This window comes from Amblyomma mixtum, chromosome 4 (assembly GCF_055824585.1).
Source record: "Amblyomma mixtum isolate Tamu chromosome 4, ASM5582458v1, whole genome shotgun sequence".
Taxonomy (NCBI): domain Eukaryota; kingdom Metazoa; phylum Arthropoda; class Arachnida; order Ixodida; family Ixodidae; genus Amblyomma; species Amblyomma mixtum.
In genome coordinates this window covers 70,507,696-70,529,761 of record NC_143015.1, presented here as the reverse complement: position 1 = coordinate 70,529,761, position 22,066 = coordinate 70,507,696, and the positions used below count along the sequence as shown (strand labels likewise).

The window sequence follows — 22,066 nt, the reverse complement described above, 5'->3', positions numbered from 1 at the left end:
AAGTCTGAGTCACTTTGGGGCGTTAAAATTCATAAAAAAAGTTTTGGCAAAACATGCAGCCCCCAGGGTTGGCTTCTGGGTACCGGAGCGTCATTTGTTTTGTATCGTCAGTGCACCTACCATCTCCAAGGTTTGAGAAGCCGTCCAAAACTATGGACTCCCAATGGTACCAGGGAGCTTCACTAAAAGGCTGTGGGGCTTTACATATTCCTTCTACACTGCCTTTAATTTAGCTTGATGTCGAGCTATTTTTTTAATAAGTGGCCTTGAAATTCCATTTTCTGAAAACATTGGGAGGGCAACACTTCAACACTTTCAATGGAAATGCCATTTTTCAACGGGTACAAATCATAACACAAGCAAAAAGTATGTCATTAGCTGTTCAGATTGTTTCTCAATAATTTAACCATTCAGCTGAAGAACTGATGCAGTTACTCATGCCATTGATAATTTATTTATTTGACCACTCATTCAACTGATCAATCTTTGGCTGACATGGGTACTCCCACTGTAGTAGCAGTTCGTTCTCTCGGAGCTGACAAAGCAAAGGTATATGAACACCCACAGTTCTTACCGCACGGAAATCTAGCACCAGCTATTTCGCTACGAGCACTTTTACGGCGGAATAAATTCGATTTACATGTCTCTCATTTCCACTCGCTCAACCCTTCAAGGCCGCTCAGCCCATAGGGTACTGGACTGCTGAACCCGAGTATGCGGGTTCAATCCAGGCCGCCTGGGCGAATGTCGATGGAGGTGAAATTCCAGGCAATCGGATAGTGTGCGATGTCAGTGAAAGTTAAATGAGCTCAGGTGGTCGAAACCAATGCAGAGCCCTCCATTACGGCGTTCCTCATAGTTAATGTGTTCCCTTGGGGTATTAAGCGATTTATACCTTATAACTTACTACTTGTCCTCACTCATTATCGCCTTATGCGCTTAGTGCGAAATAGTTCATCTTCCGAGGTGTAATGTTTTTGAAGCTGGAAGAGAAACTTCCAGGGATACGCCGCGATGGTTCAATGGTTACGGCGTTCTGACGGTAGCCTCAAGGTAGCTAGTTCGAATGGGAGGCCGCGGTGACGGGTTTGGAGGCTAAAAGATAACTCAATGTCGCTGAAAGTATTCCCGAGTAACCCAATATGGTAGCTTTCACCGTTAAGCTTCGAGACGTTAGTGCTATCGCCGTCTAACTATGGCTCTAGCCACTGAGCCCGTAATTCGAAAGCTCCTTTACGCTGGCAGTCTCTGTAGCATTGTGCGAGTAATGTCTTCAGTTCAATAAAGTGATGTAAACTACCAAAAAAAAAAACTTTGATGCTCGGCTATTTCAAGTTCTTGTCAGGAGAGTCCAGTCATGCGCTGAGAGATCTCCCACAGGACCCGCGCGTCATCTTCCTTCCCAGGCGCTATGAAAGGCTTGCAGTCGGCGAACAACTTCCCGCTGAGGCTTTCGACTTCTTCCGAGACAGCCAGGTGCACCGACGTCTGCGCTCCGTCCTCAGCACTCTGTCCGAGAAGAAGGGAAAATAGTTTGCTGCATGAGCGTATGCGTTATGTTGTGCCTATCTCCTTAAAAGCAAATTCGAAATCCAGATTTCATTGCCCGACCCATTCGACATTTCAACCCGAACTTTACTTTCCACTAACGTCTATGGTTCGGGTATCAACGAGTTTGATGAAGTAACAAATACGGAAGAGAATACGTGGGTCATATAGGCTGAGTTGTAGTTCAAGGGCGAGACGGGAGCTCAAGCTGTTCATTTGCGTGCTTCTTTACTTTGCTGTAATTGGTTTGGTTTGGTTTGGTTTATGGGGTTTAACGTCCCAAAGCGACTCAGGATATGAGAGACGCCGTAGTGAAGGGCTACTATAATTTCGACCCTGGATAAACCCTGGATAAACAACTTTTTATTTTGAAACATAGCCTTAGGTGGTATAGGCGACAGCTTTTCTCTTGGATCACCCCTGCTTGAAACACGTGATGGATCTAAAAAAAAAGGAAACATGAGCATGCGCAATCAATGCTAAATGGCAACTTCGTCCACTATGATCTCCATCAATCCCGACAAATTGCAGGCGAAAATGAAAAATAGTACAAAATAGCGCATAAAGAAATGAAGGATTTTCCTAGCTCCTATAATGGGCAGCGTCCTAGAAAATATAGCTTTAGTCTAAGTTTGATCATTACGATTACAGCAAGAACACCATCGACACACAGATATGTAGAAATTTTCTCGTATGCTGTCGTTCCACTTCGATGCTGACCTTTCCGAACATATGTATGATGAAGTTGATCAATCTTGTGTAGAGGTCACCATAACGGTCCGCAAAACATGACTTGACGACTCCTGGATGGCAGCAGTTTACTGTTACTCCTGCAGCAGTAAAATGGGAAAATGAACAAAACGACAACAATCTTAATTTACTGAGCGGTCAAAGCAAATCATCTCTGAAAAAAAAATGCTTCGTCTCGGCTTTACTATGTAGTGAGTTGGTTTAGCTTAATCTGGACTAGTTGGTTTATCCTTAACTAAAAGCCAGCACAAAAAACCCGTGCACGAAAAGACATCTGCGTCTGTGGGCATTTCTTTGCTGTTATGCCTTCACGTTAAAAATCGGCCGGAATCATAAGACATATGGTTTCTGCTTAGGTGGTTTCCACTTATGACAGCAGGACGAAAATTCAAGGACATAATTATGGGTCCTAATATACTTGTGCATAATTGCATTATGTCTTAGAAATGCAACAAAATTAAAAACTATTGATGCCCTTACCGCACGTTTATGGTTTATGGGGGTTTAACGTCCCAAAACAACTGAATGCAGGGAGATTAGCAATCATAATGCGGGAGTGGTGATTTTTTAACTGATTATTTAAAAATTTGAGCTTTTTAGGGTTTTGGCTTCACATACGGGTATACAATTTTAATTCTTCTGAATCTTACATTCTTCCTCGAGTTTGAATCGCAATAGTGTCGATAAGAATAGCACGAAAAAAAAAAAACGCCGTCAAGATGGCAAGCCCTGTAGTTTCAAGAGCGCTGCTTGATGCAGCCATGATATAGCCTTGCTCGAAACACGCACCGCGTGTTATCTGCCTCCCCTCCCCCCCTCCCCCATATGCTTTTCGAAGCAGTCTCGTGTCTCTCGGATTTTCCTGATATAACCAGTGTCGGCCAGTCTGAATACGAAACACGCGTAGCGTGACCTTGTCCGTATGCCAGAGGAAGGCACTGTTTCTTTTTTTCGCTTTCATTCGTTCTTTTCACCCCGCGTGCGTTAATCACTGCATCTTTCAATCTCCGTTGTGCATTTCTTCTTATAGCCTGCGGCATTTCGTACCGCAGCCGGCGAGCCCTTGGACCGAAACTTTCTGAAAAGCTTAACAAAGAAGGCAACAAGCGACGCGATTATGTTAAGTGGAGGGCAGCGACTCCGCAGACGCAGAAGGGAAGAGGGAGTGAAGGAGAGGAGAACACATTACCTGTCGTTGCCTCGTACCTAAGAGCGCTGTTGTTTGAACCTTCAAACGTAGCTAAATGACCTTGAAGTCAGCGTGGGGTGTAACTGCTCCTTGCGGTGCGTGCGCGTAAGTCTAAGCGCAGCATACCACGCTTTTCCTAGCCGGCACAGCCTTCGTCCTTGTATGCAAGGCTTACTGATCCCGCTGGACACAACACGTGAGCATCAAGGTACGCCGCCAGGTCTCTGTGCAGAGCCGTTGAACTAATATGATCCTTAGCACGGCGTGCGTAACTATGATGAGTTTTCTTTCTTTCGTTTTTTTTTTGCATTCCTTGATGTCAGCGTCGTGAAAGTACTCCATGATATTGTTATTATTTTGCGCTTTTTGATAATCAAGCTTCATTATCAGTGACGATTACAGCCTTTCATCACTCCTATCTACAAACGAAATGGTGAGGAAGGGATAAAAAAAATATTACGGGACACACCAGATATCTCAAGTAACGTATGTTGCCGGGCTTTTTGATTGCGTATGGTAAGTTTTCAACGGGGTGCTACAAAAATACGCAAAAAAAGATGATAACCATTTCAGGCGCTTGTGCTAGTAGTTCTCTCTTTTTGTGAGCATTTATTCTTGAAGCACTTTGTTTAAAATTTTGCATGCAGAACCGAGCCCGGAAACATACAAGGCTAAAAGGTCTCATCGTCCCGTAATTGTTTTATTGTTCACCATTTTTTGATCTGTACAACGCGGTTATGCTTCTTTTTTATTTTCTTCTTGCTTATCCTAACACTATTTTCAACCGGCCATTTAAAGCCAGAAAAATTTGTGTTCCGACTCTGGCACCACTGGCCATGCTGACAGGGGAGAACAGAAAGGCTGTGCACTCTGCTATTTCGTTCGCAACTATTACAGAGCAGCAGCGTGAAATTCTTAGCGTTGAATTCAGCGGCTTGGTTAAATTTAACTGAGTCACTTCGTTCGCCAACTTCAGAGCACTATTTTGAAGTACGATGACGTTTTTGAAAAAATGCAAAGAATAAATAGAATGAAGAACCGTTAAAAAATCGAACACCGTGCTTGATATTAGGCCAATGTACTTACAAGAATCTTGCAAGTTGGAGTAGGCTTCAGATAAGCAAGTAATAATGTGCCTTGAGATGGCAGGGAAGAATAATACTTTTATTTCAAATCCACTTTCACTTGGAGAATACCCCTAAACACAATGGACTCACACCGTTTTCATTTCGAGTTGTTGATCAGTTCTGCCTTGAACTGCCATCTGCTATTCTTCCTGGTTAGATTAGTTAATATGACGACTGCTCCAGAACGACAGTGGTAATGGAATAGATCACCGGACCAGGACAATTTTCTTCAACTTAAATGTTTCTGTACAGCTTTTCTTTGTAGCTGTAAGGCCATTGCTTGCGGGGATGCTAATGTGCAAATACTTCCTTACTCCGGAGTCAAACGTTGTGTGGACGATAGTATACAGTTAACTGTGTGCATTAAAAATAACGAGCTTACCAGTTCCAACAAGTCGGCGAGCCAGCTCCTGCGTAAACAGCATGCAGAAGAGCTTTGCGCTCGAGTAGACGTGATTCCGGCTGTACCGCTTGAAGCTGATGTCGCCATCCAATGCCCCTATCCAATGCGCTAAGGAGCCGACGTTGACGACACGGCTTGGAGCACTCTTCTTTAGAAGCCCTGGGAGTGTGTAGAAGCAGGTGGGAATTCAATATCTTTATTGCGAAACATGGCTAAAGTGTGACGTTGAGTGATGACCCCTACGTAGGGGGCAAGACAGTCGCTTCCGCTAGAAATAGTCTTTGTTAAAAGTAACCGGATCCAAGGTTTGCTGCTCATTCGTATAACAGAACCCTCACGGCTTCCCTAAAGATCAAAAAGTTATTTGAAGGTGAGAACAGGGGTTCTTCTTGTCATACAGAGATTTAGAGCTTGAGAGCTGGCATAATAGCTTCAATATACGACTGAGAAGAAAAAAAACGTGCAGCCTGGTTACTTTTGACAAAGACTGTACATGGTCGTCCACTCTTAGTGGGAACACATGAGCATATGGTCGTGTTCGAGGGCCTCTGTGTCCTACAATGCGCACACATCGACAAGTTTAGCGCCGTTATAGAGCATTGGTATGCATTTCTGCCTGCTCTCGTTACCTCTGCACTTATCGGCACGCCTTCAAGGGGCGAAAAAGGCTGATGAAACTGGTGACAAGAAATTGGGGCACATTTTTTCCCGTAGTACCTACAAGCTAAAATTGTTAAATTTTAAATGTTTGCGAACTCACCGAGCAGAAGGTTCGTCAATAGAAAGTGACCCAAATAGTTGGACTGAAAAGTGACCTCAAATCCATCTTCTGTCTGGGTTCTCTGAGGAGGAGCTGCAAAAAAATAGAATATTAAATCTGTTCGCTTGGTGTTTGTTCTCAAGAATACATCGAGTAGGTAAGTGATATTCCCATCAGTCATCAATAGTAAAAGCAAACGATTTGCGGTTCAGTCCCAGCGATAATTTGTCATGCACGTCATCACAATTTTTCTTAGATGCAGAAGCCTCCCATTATATTCAATTGCTACTGATGCGTTATTAAGCTGAGATATGAAAGCTCACAGCGTGAATCCTTTTGTCGTACCAAGGTCCAGGACATTAGGTGCTATAATTAATTTTGAATTTCTACAATGGAAATAAAGTTTTCGCAAGAAAACTTGGTCGAATCCACACCAGATCCACTTGCCCACGCGGGTGTTCCAGGGAACGAGGGAACGAGGCCGCTCACCACTATGCTCAGTGAAAAACTTTATTAAGCTCTAAACCACGGAATACAACCGAATCTAGAGCTTAATAAAGTTTTTCACTCACTCCAGGGCTCACCACTACGCTCGAGGTTTTGTCAGCCTAGCCGGTGACGGGGTCTCGGACCCTGATGCCCCAAGAGGTAAGACGCTAATTACATATCAGGCCATAACAAATTATTACATGGAGCTTAATAATAATAATAATAAATTATTTATTCGAAAAATTACACAGTACAAATACGAGCCCGCCCAAGCCAACAATGCGCTTGTGGGGCAGTGCTCGGCAGAATGGAGCAAGCCAGAGAACGGCACAGTTAATCAATACTTCACAAATTTAAAATGAAACTAAGGAAAGGCAGTGAGAAAGGACGGGGGGGGGGGGGAAGAAAAAAAAACAAAACAAAAACAAAATTACAAATACAAATCAAAGATAGCAGATTTCACTTCTTTTCGAGTGCTGAAAGATAAAACATTATCTGGCAGGTCATTTAACACATCAGGTACATAAAAGGCACGGACACGTTTACCATATCTTGTCCGTACTCTGGGCAAGGTAAAGCGGTCGCGTAGGCGTAATGCTCTGGCGGGGACATACGGGAGGCAGAACTCATTGTTCCATATATACATAAGAATCACAGTTTCTTTGAATAATAGCCTGAATGAAGGCATGTGCGAGCATGAAAAAAGATTGGAATTATTAGTAATGTGCACACCATACATCACAGCTCAAATTATAGATTTTAGTAAGGAATTCACTTTGTTGCGCCAAAACACTGAACAAAAATAAAAAGAACAAATTCCACATTGCAGCACACTGTACGCCAATGCATGTGCTATTGTTTTCCTTATGTAAATTGGGCATAGTGTTTTAATAGAATATAGCAGGCAGGCTATTTTGCGCAGCCGTTCACAAACGTTAGCCAAATGAGTGTTCCAGGACATGTTAGAATCGAAATGGACACCCAGATAATTGACACTTGAGAGGTATGGAATAGGAGAGCAAGAGCAATTGTTACACAGAGGAGAATGAAGAAACACTGGAGTGATGACAGAAACAGATTTCAGCGGATCGTGAAAACAGACTAATCTAGTTTTATTTTGGTTAATAGAAATTAAGTTGTTACGGTAGCAACTGATAACATTTACAGTGTCAGTTTTTAATTCAGCCACGGCTTGATGGTAATTAGTATGACGCGATATTAAAGCGTGTCATCTTCGTATTGAAACACCCGACAGTGAAAAATTGTTTGCCTGAGATCATTAACGTACAGGTTGAATAAAAGGGGAGCTAAAATCGACCCCTGGGGAACTCCAGCGGTCAACTGTCTAGGTTTGCTTTTAATATTTCCGAAAACTACTACTTGGATTCGACCGTGCAAATAATTCTCAAGGAAAGTTAGGAAGGGCCCTCGGAAGCCATAGCTATGAAGTTTACGAAGTAATATTTCATGGTTTACGGAGTCAAAAGCTTTTAATACATCTAGAAATAATGCACAAGCGAATGTACTACTTTCGAGAGTACTATTAAGGAAATCAGTTAATTCATCTAATGCTAACCTAGTGCCACGCCCGCAAGTAAATCCGTATTGATTAGGCGACAGTATGTTGAGCGCATCAATGAAGCTCTGCATTACGTGAAAAATATGTTTTTCAAGTATCAGAGCAATGCACGAAAGTATCGAAATGGGTCTGTAGTTTGTGACAAGATTAACCTGTCCGCTTTTGAGAAGAGGAACTACAAGCGCTTCCTTGAGGCCAGGCGGTATTACTTGTGTGGCTATAATGTTATTTATAATTGCTAAAAGAATATACTTCAGGGCCTCGAAATTTCTGCGAAGGACGTCCACAGACACACCATCTAATCCAACCGACTTGCGCTGTTTAAAGTTGAATAAGATATGACGAATATCATCTTCAGTACACTCAGGCAGGAAGGCAGACTCAACCACCGATTGTGGCATACAATAACTAGCCGTATTACCGGACAAACTTGTTGCAGCAGACGAGAAAAAGGAATTAAATTGGTCTGCTAACGTTATAGATGGTGGACCGAAGTTCTTAGCAATAGTTTGGTATGCGCCTTTCCGGGGACGACCCCTTAATTCGTTAACCACAGACCAAGCCTTGGACGGGTTATTTCTAAATTCAGAATATTTACCTTGGAAGTGCTTTCGCCTGGTACCTCTATGCACAGGAGTGATTTTATGGCGAGCCATCTTGAAGCGAGCTGCCTCCTCCGCTCGTTTCGCTCAGCCGCGAAATTAAATTAATTTTTTTAAACTCTCCTTTAGGTGGTGTTGGCTCTATTAAAAAAAAATCAGGTGGGAATTTTGTTGACCTAAAGTGCAGTTAGGCGAAAGCCTTAATCGCGGTGTTGCTGCTTGTGTCACTGATGTGTGGTTAAGATGTTTAGCTTCGCCTCTAAGAGTGGAACGCACAGCGTCTTGCAACGCTGCCGGGGAGTCCACGGAACGCCATCGCCCGTTCGGCCCTACGCCTTGCTCGTCGGTGAACTGGTTCTTGAGGAAAGGAAATGTATCCGTCTTGCATATCTCAGCGGACACCTGAACCTCGCCGTAACGGGAAGGGAGGAAGACGGGAGTGAACGAAGACACCGTATTCACTAGACGCGCCTTTGTTCATTCCCAAACCATCGAGCTGGCATGGCGGAGTGGTTAGCGTGCTCGTCTCGCACTCCGGACACCCTGCTTCGATTCCCCAACTAGACCAATTTCCTACTAGGTTTTATTTATTTATCTAGTCTGACTAGAAAGGTTAATTAGGCTTATTGGTTAATTAAGCAATTAACTGAACTCAGTCCAACTTACTTAGAGCATCACTATACGATCCCTTTAATTGGTTGCATGGTTACTAGGCAAAGTACAATTGGCCCCATTTTAAATTCGCGCACTGTTACGTCATGACCATTTCGACCAATTGAAACAAGCTCAGCGTAGCTACGACGGCCACCTGAGATCTCGCGTTGGCGGTCGGAGTGTTTCTTTCGTAAAAAAAAAACATATATCTCGCATACTGAATGTACGAATTAATCAAACAGTTTCGTCACACGACTTCACGCAACCCTTGCCTTCACGCAAAGCGACCCTTGTCTTACTTAATATTCGCTCACGGCGATCTTCGAAGAGTTTTTATTCTTCAAAGTACGATAGAACGCTACCTTAAGAGCCAAGCAGTAAGAACATTGTAAGATAAAGTAATTAAATAATAAATTGGTTTCTGAGGAAAGGAAATGTAGCCTCTTGCGTTTCGACTCCATCGAAACGCGGCTGCCGCGGTCGGGTTCTAACCCGGGTACTCCGGCTCGGTATACGAGCGTTTTACCACTGAGCCATCCCGGCGGGCCATTGTAAGAGCAGATTGGGGAATTTGTGCTTAAATTTTATCTGCTATGCTATTTGGAAATGACGGATAAATCATCTCTTCCTGGAATAGGCACCTCACATGAATGCTTTTCGAAAGGGACGACTATCTATTTTTTTTTAGAAAAGCTTTTGCTTTTCATGTAAAGGGCTCATCTACGTCTGTAGCCGCGCGCTGAATGCATTACACGAACGCCGCATTAGGTTTTAATTAATAGTAGAATTCTGAAGGGTTCGGAGAGAACAGTTGCGCGAGGTTTGACTTGGGGTCAGCACTTTGCTCCCGCAGGAACTTGGAGAGTGCATTTCAAAAAAAAAAAAAATGGAGGACGCTTAAGCTCAGTCTGTAAGAGTGGGACGCGACAGCATGTTGCAGCGTTGCCAAGGGGTCCGCGGAACGCCATCCCCCGTTCGGCGCGACGCATTGCCCGAAGGAAAAGAAAAAAACGCCTGTCTCTCATACCTCGGTGGACACCCGAACCGCGCCGTAAGGAAAATGAAATGAGAACTGGTTTTATGGAAAGAAAACGACGCCTCTCTCTCTCTCTCTCTCTCTCTCTCTCTCTCTCTCTCTCTCTCTCTCTCTCTCTCTCCCTCTCTCTCTCTCTCTCTCATATCTCGGTGGACACCCGAACCACGCCTTAAGGGCCCCCTTAACCCTTTCGGCCCTGGATTTTTTATTTTGGCCGTAGATTTTTTTGCTCCGGGTTTTTACGATGCCTAAGGCCCCATAACCATGCAGTAAAAACTTAAAGCTTGTGGTGCAAGTGTTAATCGATTTGCAGGTATGGTGTCAAAATCTGACATCAGGGCTCAATGGGTGTAAAATGCTAGTGGGACCGTTTTGGTAACCGTAACCGACAAGAAAAAAATGAACGAAAAAATTTCTTATTCTGCAGTGTGGAGACCTATAAAGATGCTTTTTTTACTTTGTAAGGGGTAGATAATCTCGCAGTTTCCACAAAAAACTTCGCTCACTCCTGTTCACCTTACGTTCTGTATCATACCTCCGCGTTCTTGTTCCTGCCAGGTTTGTGTTCCAGCTTGTTTAAGTAACGTCAACAGCTCACATGCTCAAAACTTGCGTAGCCTTCCTGGAAGGCGACTGTGGTCAAGATAAAGGCTTTCCTCGAATCTGTAACGCCCTCCTCTATTGAGCTTCACGAAGCACTTCCGTAGCGCCCAGCGCGAAGGTCGGCAAATCTAAGTTCTAAGCTTGCGCGCGGCACACTGCATCTCGCTTGCGCTTGTTTTCAAACCAGCTGTTTGCTATAGAAGAATTCATAAAGCGTAACATAATCTCTTTGTGTCTGTGTCTTGACCGAATACTGTTCCCTTCAGGTGAAAGGAAACTCCCTCTCATCCATAGGCTTATAAGTTCAGGATATCTCTCGGCCGAGGAGAAAGCAGAAGCTGATTATCAGCACACCAAATACGCTTTCTCAAGAAAACACAACCGAACACGCTGCATTGATCCGAGCGTCGAGGGCGCGCCACATGCGCTGCACGAGCGGCGGAGGGCGTTTCATTGTAAATACCCCGGTCGCTTCTTGCAGCTCAGTGTCGATGCTCACAGCTCACAGGAGGAGGAGAGAGGTAAAAAAAGGAATAAAAGCGCAAGGTCAGGCGTGCATTTGTTCTCGCTATTTCTTTGGTACGGTTGCTGTTCGCCGATATCGGCATGGTCATTTCCAGGCTCAATCCGAATATTGACCACGTACGATAGCAAAAATTTCCATTTTCCAATTCATCAGAAAGCAAATTTTAAGATTTTGTCCATTTTCTGTAATGAACATTCATGTCAGCACTCCAAAAAGGCCGTTAATATAGGTGCTTCTGCTAAAATACTAGCAGATTCTTTTGTACAAAGATGACCTATCATCACCCAATGGCTACCGCTGGCAACCGTTGAGCCCTGATGGTGTCAAAATCGCACATGTAAAAAATGTGTTCAAATGCAGCGTCTACGCATTCAGTAATATTTACGACGGGGATGTGAGCTTGGATAGGCATTTCGCACAACATAGAAAAATCTGAGAGGAGAAAAACGAATGGTTAGTGAGATAAAAATGCACAAATTTGCTACACCTCGGCTTCTTCACTCCATGCCTCCCATGCTGCTACTTCTTCTTCATTAGACCGCACAGCTCAATTGAAGTCCGTGAGCAGCGATGTCGATAGCAGCAGGGATCCCTAAGGAACGTTTGTATTAAAAATTAATAGTATTTTCTTCTGTTACTGAGGCGTGAGCGTAATATTTGTGTTGTGGTGTCAATTGACACCGCCAGGGCCGAAAGGTTTAAGGAAAATTAAATAAAAATTGGTTTTAAGGGCAAGAAATACCGCTGTCTTTCATATATCGGTGGACACCCGAAAGGAGTGGCCACCACAGTACGTCGCTCTCAGGATTTTTCGCTCACAACGTGGACGACGCCGGATTTTCTCCGGATTTTCTCCAGGCTGTACCTGTATAGACCACGTTCCGATGCTTGCGTCAAAAATGATAAAACTGGAGGAGTATTTCACAGTAATCCGTAGGCGTTTAATCCTGAAGCTGGTGCAGCTTCAAGGTTAATGTGCAACACTCGTACTCACCCATGCCGCCAGCGTTGTTAATGAGCACGTCCAAGTGCTGTTCGCGCTCCAGTATCTGCTGGGCGAATAACCTGATCGACTTGAAGGAGCACAGGTCAAGCGGCAAACAGACGGGTCGCAGACCGGTCTCCCAGGCAATCTCATCGGCCGCCAGCTGAGCCTTGTCAAGGTCCCTGCACGCCATGATGACGCGGGCGTTGCGGCGACATAGCTCTTTGGCCGTCGCTTTGCCGATGCCTGCGGAGGACCTCTGCTTATAGCTGGGGGGGTACCAGTGCCTTGCAGAAGGGGCGTGACTACGGTTGCATGATAGCTGCGAGCTGGTCAAATTTAGTGGAAATCAAAAACAATTGCTCACTGACATACACCCGAGCGCAACCATGCGGCTACAAAGGAAAGCTATACAGCTTTCTCAGAAACTTCGTAGTTAAAGGAAAACTTGTCCTGGTCCGGGGTTCAAACCCAGGACCACCGCTTCACCGGAGCAGTCGCTCTAGCAGATGAGCTAACCGGGACGGCAAGCTTATGGTAGGGCGAGGGCGAATTGATCAATAACTCGAAGTGGGAACTGTGGTTGTGAAATGTCTACAGGAATCCCCCAAAGTGGAGTAGATTTGGTCGGTAGAGCGACTGCTCCGGTGTAGCGGTGGTCCCAGGTTCGAACCCCAGACCTGGACGAATTTTTCTTTAACTGCGAAGTTTCTGAGAAAGCTGCATAGCTTTCCTTTGTAGCCGTATGGCTGCGCTCGGGGGGTGTCAGTGAGTAATTACTCCCTTTTTACAAATATACTCCACCTTGGGGGATTCCCCTAAACATCTTACCAAATCGAGAACACCAAGCAAGGCTTCTACAGAAAACAGCAATGGAATAATTTGTGCCTTGCGAATGTTCATGTCCAACATTCTCGGACCAAAAAATTTAAAAATTAGACAATTGTACGATACTGTAATGGAAATATTGAAGGAAATGATCCATTCTTCTGGTACGTCACAAAATGTTTCTTGTAAAGTATTTCCATCTATGGCATCGAACAGTTAAGACTGCCGTAGAAAACCAATGGGGAAAGCTGTCGACGGTAGCAAAAACGTTTATAGAAAAAAAAATGCAAGACCGCCATCAGGTGAACTGCAGATATGTTGATTGTTATAGTGAAATCTTGCATTATATGAAAAAATTGCGTTCATCAATGGTTTCTCGTCAGAAGTGGTTTAGTCCAGGATTGTTAGTTTGGGACTTTTCCCTGACACTTTCTCACTGGCTAGTCAACGGTTGCTGTCCTGTCTTTTTGGCGTGCATTACCTTATTTCTTTCACATTGACCTATAATAAGAATGTATTTCAGTTTTTCAGAAATTCTCCCTACCACTCCCCTGTCGACTCCATCAATATATTTTTAAATGCTCTCGTCGACGATTCACGGAAATTGCTTGAAGGTAATACCGATGTATTTTTCAATAAGTGAAAGAAAAGCTTTACCTGAGTTAGCTCCCGTGATGACAACCGTTTTCCCGGACATGTCTCGTGTTGATTTGCACCTGCCTACTGTTAGCACGCTGAACAACTTCGCGAACACCACGAGCACAACGGCTGTCAACGCCAGGCACTCCAGAAACGACACTGGCCACATGATATCCTCTTGATGCGCTCCTGCAAACTCTTGTTTCATAGCCGTCACAGCTCACTCAGGGGTAGGAGTCTACTCAGTCAATCTTAGCGGTGCACTTACTGGAGGCACCTAGTTTCCATGCTTCAGTACGCAAGGCTGTAAAGAAAAAGAAGAAAATACTAGTCAACGCGGGTGCTGTGAGGCTTAAACTGAGCACTTTTTTGCGGCAGTGCAGTAGACAGTAAAGGGGGACACTAACTGAGAAGAAACAAGAGGTAAACTGAGAAAATGAAAAGAGACAGAACAGGAAAGAGAGAAAAGAGGGAGGCGCCGACAAGCGTAAAGGCTGATTTATCAAATTAATCTTTATTCAAGTCTCATGGGGCCCACACCGTCATTTGCATACCGGTATGCATGCCCGGCATGGTAAAGATCGGCTCAGAGAACAGGTTTTTTTTTAATGAGGTAGGGGCGCTAACCTTGGAGCGCTACTGTAGGAAGTGGGGATGCTGTTCTGCCTGTGGTTGTAGCGCGCTTTTGAGGAAATATCTTACAAATTTCACGCGAGAAGTACTAAGATCTTATACACCAAAACGTGCTCATTTTGCGCTGATCAGCCTTCTGGTGCACTCAGGAGAATAGAGGCGCAGTAACGTGAATGTGGCCTTTCCTTTCCCTCAGGACTACCCTGAGATTGCTTTATTAAGTTTGCCCTCGCCAGTTTCTTCCCATGCTTTCAATCGCCTACTTATGTATCCTTATATTTTACGTTGTGTACGGTAAAGTGTCTAGTAAAGATTTTTTTCAAATAGAACAAGTTAAGACAGCATATATCGCCATGCATACTCCAACAGCCTTCCATGCTTCACCTTTAGTTTTAATATTTGTGTCTTTTTCATAATATCAGGCTTTCTTTTGGTAGATAAGCATTAATAAGGTATGAGAAAATTTATCTCGAGGCACCTACTCTTTGTTCAGTCCGTTATTCTTCTAGACAAAAATAAGTAAATGCGGTAGCGAAGGAGCGTTAACATGACTGAAATGGATGAGCTCCCTTGTGTCTTGCACAGAGTCCCGGCAAAAAAAAAAGAGATACGTATGACACAACGCACAAAATGCATTACGAATTTCAGAACACCAACAAACACTTAGTGATATTGAAAGCTGGGCCCATTATCTCAATTCACATATATAAACACGACGCAAGCCAATTGCAAATATACTGTCTGATAATCTGTCAGACAATAAACACTTCAAACTAGACCGTACATGTTTCGATCGGCTTCTGATAACACTAATAAATAACCACAGATATATAAGCCCCCTAAGAATAATGTAGAACCATTCAAAAATATTAAGGGCCCCCATGTACCCAACTAAACGCGCATTGTACATCTTTGTAAAGCACGGATCGACCAACGTTCCAAGGACTTGGTTCCAAGGGTGGTTCCAAGGAACACAGATTTCGACAGTGTGTAAAAAAATGTGCCTGGAATTGTGCCAGAAGTGTCAGTTTTGCAGTGTGCCCAAAGTGGGATGGCGTGTTCATGGCGAGCTGATCTTCCCACTACACTGACGGCAGCTCCTGCCCTGCTGCCCATCATTGATAATTTGCCGATGTGTGTCATGTTTGCTCCACTGTGCTGCGTGACTGCAGTACCGCAAATTTGCGGCAGTGCGAAATCATGCACTCAATGTACTCCTCTGAACCTCCGCAGGAATTGTATTAGAGCCATCATCATCATCATCACCCTCAGCCTGACTACATCCACTGCAGGGCAAAGGCCTCTCCCATGTCTCTCCAATTAACCCTGCCCTTTGTCAGTTGCCGCCACTGTATCCCCGCAAACTTCTTAATCTCATCCGCCCACCTAACTTTCTGCCGTCCCCTGCTACGTTTGCTTTCTCTTGGAATCCACTCCGTTACCCTTAAGGACCAGCGGTTATCTTGTCTTCGCATTACATGCCCTGCCAAGCCCATTTCTTCCTCTTGATTTCAACTAAGATGTCATTAACCCGCGTTTGTTCCCTCACCCACTCCGCCCGCTTCCGATCTCTTAACGATACACCTATCATTTTCCTTTCCATAGCTCGCTGCGTTGTTCTTAACTTAAGCTGAACCCTCTTTGTTAGCCTCCACGTTTCTGCCCCATAGGTGAGTAGCGGTAGGATACAGCTGTTGTATACTTTTCTCTTCAGGGATATTGGTAAGCTACCATTCATGATCTGAGAGAACCTGCCATATGCGCTCCGTATTAGAGCCAGCTGGCTCTAATAGCTGGCTGGCAGCTGGTATTAGAGCCAGCTCGGCCTATTCTGTATAAAAAGTTCCCTGTGGAACTGGTGACGAACCACAGACATTGCACTGGGGTTAGAAGAGAGCGGCTTACAGTGAGAGGAATTCCAAACATGGCACTTCAGCCAATGTGGAAGAACAATGAGCTTTCATTAAAAATTTCCAACCCGGAGCCCGGCGGGTCATCTCACAGGGACTGAGCGGGAGGCGTAGCTTGAGTGATGCATTGCCCACATCATGCAGTCCGAAGGAATTAAAGACGTTCCATTTTTTCGCGCACCGTACATACGCGGCAGCGTCAAACTTTGTCGTGTTTTCTTGACAATTTCCAGTTAACTACTAATTCATTGTTCGTGTCCCTACACTGAGAGGCTAGGCCTAGAGAATCCCGTGTGGTGGTGTGGCGACAAGGACTCCATCAGAGAAGCGAAGAAATTTCCTTCAAGAGAAAATAAAATGCTGGAAGGATTTCAAAAGCAGAAAGCGTCAACCACAAGCGAGCGCTAAGCACGCACCTTGAAGCAATCAGGACATTGCCTCGGTTAACACGATGATTTTCAAGGCAAAAAAACCGGACTTGTTCTCTGGCCGTTGCTGTAAGCATTTCTAATTCAATCAGGGCGTAATACGGTACGCAGGACGCAGGGAAAGATTTCATTCACACGTGCAAAGACTTTATGTCACACGTTCTCATAAAATTACCAAGTGTGTCTCAACTGGCGCCCGTGAAAACAGAAATTGTAAGGGTACCGAAACGTTAATTCCGTAAGTGCCTAGGAGAGTAAGCGCAATATTAGATTTCCTTTCAGTCCCTTCCTCTAGGACAGCATACAATAGAAGGTAAACCAATAACCGCTCAAACGCGACTGGGTGACTGGGTGTACAAGAAAGCGTTCCAATAATCACAAGTACTCGGCCCAATATTGGAACCCCAGGTGGTCGAAATTTCCGGAGCCCTTCACTACGGCGTCCCTCATAGCCTTAGTCATTTTGGGACGTTGGACTCCCGTGAACCAAACGAAACCAATATTGGAAATGGATGGTTTCGACCTGGTCCTTTGTAGCACCAGCCTTTGCCAATACGTTTCCAGTATTGGGGTGATTACCTTTGCTGCTGGGGGTGGTGCTGTTTCTGTAAATGCTGACGTCAAACTATCAAAGTGCATACATGTTAGGCGCAGCGCTGAATTACGCCTGCACCCGCTCTTCACAACGCGGCCATGGTGTCAAAGTTTCCCTCCGTGGCTGTTTTCTTGTATAGACTATGCTCGCCACGACCCTAGCGTTATCTTCCTCCTTTTGATGAACGCATACCTCATGGCGCAATACCTTTTATGTAGTTGGAGTGAAAAGCAAGTCCATAAAGTTCAATTTCAGAAATACAAACTAGGTGAGTGAAGGACAACCTATATCATTCATATAAAGTTAAAAAAAACTACTCAATCACATTTTTCAACGGGCTTTTCAGATATGTATTTCTGGGAAAGAAGGTTCTATTTGTGAACAAATAACATTACAGTTTACTTTTATGTCATAATCTCCCTTTTGTCTCCCGAGTAAGGTTAATGAATAATTCTGCTAATAAACGCCTTGTGGTATTTGTTGGGGCCACAGTGGTTTTCAGGATTGAGAGTTGCAGGCAAAAATGTCTACAAATGCACAAGGATCGAGGGAAGGCAGCGATGGGAACGCGCTGGCTTACTTACAGTATACGTTGCTTAGCGCTGTTTTGTGAGGCACAGCATTTTAGATTGGTGCGTATAAGTCCTTTACCTTTTAACCCTTTATGCTTTTTAAAAACTTATCGTAGCACACAGGTGTGCTTGCGGCGAAATATGTACCATATGTTGGGCATTCGAACCGCTGTATTCCACTTTAACCTGTAGCACATGTGTAATGTGCCTGCGGCGCTGCGCTCTGAAAGACGAAATAATTTATGCCGTCGAGGTTGGACAGCGGAGATTTTTCGTTAATTAGAAACGCAGACCTTGAGTGGTGCGTCAGTGTTGAATGTGCAAAACTGTCACAGAGAAGGGATTCGAGAGTGCTTTTGTGGCCAGGTTTTAGCGGAACGAAGCCTTGTTAGAGAGGGAAAGCAGACTGACTTTAGGAGAAATACGTTAATAAAACTGGAGTATGAGCGTCTCCTAAATGTATCTATGTATTTATGCGCGTTAAGTATATATGCAAGAGTAACCAAACGAAAATTCAACAATAGCCGAAAGCAGGCAATCTTCAATTTTTCAGGGTCTAATTTATTTAAGTTGTTGAACTCTACAACACTCCAATCATTATGCCTTGACCCAGCCTATAAATATCTACTCATGACATCATCGTCAGACAGGCAACCGGTCCGGTCGCGTCACTCGAAGCGCGATGTCGCACTGCAGTGTGGGTAGACCAAGCGATAAGGTTCCCAACCTAACACACTGCTGACGCAAAACTGGCAAAACCTGCGAGTAGCGATGGCAATCGTGCTCCTGCGGGAACAGTGGGCGCGCGGGTGTTATGACCTCTAGTCGCAGCTTTCACAGGCGGCCGCCAGGTGCAACGATACGTTAAAATGCTTGTCGCATTTATCAATTTTAGCAGTCAAGCTCTTGTTTACATGCAAAAAAGCAGCTCCAAATGTTTGATCCAGTATCCCGTTAGCGAGAACGCAGCGAGGTATTGAAAGAAAAATGATAGGTGTAACGTTAGCGGAAAGGAAGCGGGCAGTGTGGATAAGGGAACAAATGCGGGTTAATGGCGTCTTAGTCGAAATCAGGAGGAAGAAATGGGCTTGGGCAGGGCTCGTAATGCGAAGGCAAGATAACCGCTGGTCCTTAAGGGTAACGGAGTGGATTGCAAGAGAAGGCAAGCATAGCAGGGGGCGGCAGAAAGCTTGGTAGGCGATAAAGAATTTTGCAGGGATACGATGGCCGCAGCTGGCAAAGGACAGGTTTAATTGGAGAGGCATGGGAGAGGCCTTTGGCTGCAGCGGACGTTGTAAGGCTGATGATGATGGTTAGGAGCCAGACGGCCACCAAGGCGCCAACCATGATTTGGAGTCGTCTTTGAAAAGTAGCCGATTTGGCGCAAACTTGACACCAAAGCCCTCACTGTTTCCGATGTAGCTAGTGCTACTTTTTGAGAAGAAACACTTAAGGGGGCTCTGAAAGGCGCTGTAATAAAGTTGCGGTAAGCCTGGGATGTTGAAGCACGCTACCTGATGAATATTGTCCAGGAAGAATTTTTTCATATCGTTTTCTAGAACCTCATTTTCATGTAGTCAAATTTTGAATTCCACAGTGTTCGCGTCTTTCCATCTCTTCGCGTCACTATTTGCACGTTGGGCGAGCATGAAAGTCACCGGGAAGGGCTCGCCAACTTTCGATCGTGACTGTGGGTTCTCTGCTGCGTTTAGAAATGTATTGTATGGCTCCGGTGTTCATGACCACCCAATGCGCTGGTTGAGCGAGTTGATGTGCTCTCCCCGGAAAGTGTTTCAGAACCTCCGTAAATGCTTTCAAAGGAAAGTAAAGGAGCGCTCGTTATGACATACATGACGGAAGCCAACGATTACCGCAACCAAGGAGCTTAGGGCATATGATGTTGGTTTTCAATTTGTGTTGTTGATTACTTTGTTATTATTTTATGGCTTAAAGATTATTGACAAGAAAGCATTAGAACATGCTACCGCACGCAGCCAGTGGGATCCCAACGGCGGCCTGTGGTTGTTTTGCCTTCTGCAGCACAAGCCTCGAGACAGAATCTCAGTCGCCGCGGCCGCATTTCTGTGTATTGGAAATGCGCGATGACATGTGCTGTTCAGCATTACAAGCGCAGCCTAAAGAATCCCAGGTTGCGAAAAATAATCCAGAGTCCTTCACTACGGTATCTCTCATAAGTATTGCGGATCTCTTTGACGTTACACCTTAATTCCATACGATATTGATAAATTTGGTAAGCACAAGTTCCAACCAATGCTTGCTAGAGTCACGATTAGTCGCACAATAGTGCCCAACTAAGCTTTCTTGTTTCATACTCGCGCACAAATACTGTTGACTGAAATAGTAGAAACGAAGGGACCCCGTAAATCTGAGGCCGTACTCTACAAGCTGTCCATTTCCTGTTGCCTATGCTGCGTCCATTCGGTTCTCTTGTCAGTGGTCACTCTTGTCACTCACGGGTTCTTTTGTCAGTGGTCACGCTTGGCAACCGGACCTCACTATCGGCTGAAATTGGGTGAAATATGCAGCCATTGGTGCGATGCACCGCAGCGCTCAGTCCTTAGCATGCTACCGGACCTGACCACAGGACCTGACCTCCATTGGTTGAGATATACATTGCATGGTGAGGTCTCATGGCCAACCACCGAATTGCCGCGTCGTTTCCTAGAGGCGCTTGAAAGCCGCGGCTCTGAGTGACCACTGAGAGAGGACCGAACGAGTGCGAAATGGACAACAAAAATGGGCAGCGTATAGAATACGGCCTCTGGTTTATAATCATAGCGAAACTCCAATGAACGGAATCGCGAATTGATAACAGAAAGACGAGAGGAAGGGGCAAGATAACCAAAGCGTCAGAAGCAACCGGCCGCAGCTAACACCGCTGGGGGTCCTGTTTCCACTCAGAACGTAAAAGTGTAATCACCCAACGACGACTACAGATAGGCCCGGTCGTCCCTGGATGGGCGTATAAAGGGTGATAATGCTAGAGTGTGCATTTTATGTACGGTGCCGTAGTCAACCGCGCGTTCTCCGGCAGATGCTGAAGGACACGGGAGCAGACGAAGAACCCTTTCTTTCCCTTTCCTTCGCGATCGTGATTTGGAAGATTTTCGAACATTCCATCACATGATTATGAATACACCAGAGGAAGCGAGTTTACATTGACGCGTTTCATTTGCTCAATAATGAGCCCCTAGAAGCAGAGCGCTTCGGCACACAAACAGTACGCTATTCAACGTACTGTTCGCCACGCGCATTTGGAGGTTTGGTTGGTTTAGTTTACTGGGGTTTAACGTCCCAAAGCAACTCAGGCTATGAGGGACGCCGTAGTGAAGGGCTCCGGAAATTTCGACCACCTGGGGTTCTTTCACGTGCACTGACATCGCACAGCACACAGGCCCCCAGAATTTCGCCTTCATCGAAATTCGGCCGCAGCGGCCGGGATCGAACCCGCGTCTTTCGGGTGAGCAGCCGAGCGCCGTAACCACTGAGACACCGCGGCGGGCCTCGCGCATTTGGAGAGTGAGTTGCCTACGACAGATAAGGCAGCTTGTCATTTATAAAGACAGCAGAAAAAGGCGACGTGCTCGGCAAGACGCGTATAGTATGGGAATAGTCGCATATGAAAGGAGGAGCCTAATCTTAATGCTCTAAGGACACAATGGGCTTTAGGTGCTCGTTAAAAGAGTTGCAGGACAGGCTTTACAAGATTGTAACAATTGTGTGCAAGCTGCCAAAACGTTGTAAACCGGTAAGGAAGGTCGCTCCGTCCTGTCAAACCAGCTCTTCCCTGGAGGTGACAGCAGGTGGATCTCCGGCAAAAACAAGGACGATTAGAAGAGATCACAGCCAAGGTCTCCCGAATGAACGCCAGCTAGAGGTATTATCGCACGGCGCTCTTGACCTCAAAGATAATGCAAGGAAGCAGACTGCGGTTAACGAGAATATGCTTGTTATACGAAAGCACTACAGGGACCACTCGTATACAATCGACGGAGGTAAAGACGAAATCGCGGATGATGATGATAGTGAATTTTTATTGCTCAAGTGCATCTGGGCCAAAGAGCGCTATGGCAAAAGGTGTTTTTTGTCTTCTCAAGGGGGGGGGGGGGGGGAGGAGGGGGGAGTGTCAAAGACCGATTTCCCAAGCATTTGACCCTAAAGAAGCCGAGCATGAGAGCAAGGGAAAGCA

At 45.1% G+C, this 22,066-nt stretch overlaps 1 protein-coding gene across 1 annotated transcript; it reads right to left on the bottom strand.

The window, feature by feature from the left end:
- Positions 1–435: 435 nt before the first annotated feature.
- LOC149346876 (retinol dehydrogenase 11-like) lies at positions 436–13,990 on the bottom strand. Its single transcript, XM_089585462.1, has 6 exons — positions 13,737–13,990; positions 12,261–12,497; positions 5,778–5,870; positions 4,997–5,176; positions 2,269–2,378; positions 436–1,509 (listed from the first exon to the last, which is right to left on the bottom strand). Exons 1-6 carry the CDS (start codon positions 13,924–13,926, stop codon positions 1,342–1,344), a joined length of 978 nt encoding a protein of 325 aa, XP_089441588.1. The 5' UTR covers positions 13,927–13,990; the 3' UTR covers positions 436–1,341.
- Between the last annotated feature and the right edge of the window lie 8,076 nt (positions 13,991–22,066).

Bases quoted from the DNA above. Each gene is read 5' to 3' on its own strand.
- LOC149346876 (XM_089585462.1), bottom strand. From the start codon at position 13,926: ATGAAACAAGAGTTTGCAGGAGCGCATCAAGAGGATATCATGTGGCCA. The intron at 5,871-12,260 runs GTGAGTACGAGT...ATTTTTTTGCAG, and splicing joins TAACAACGCTGGCGGCATGG to CTCCTCCTCAGAGAACCCAG. The intron at 5,177-5,777 runs GTGAGTTCGCAA...ACACACTCCCAG, and splicing joins ATTGACGAACCTTCTGCTCG to GGCTTCTAAAGAAGAGTGCT.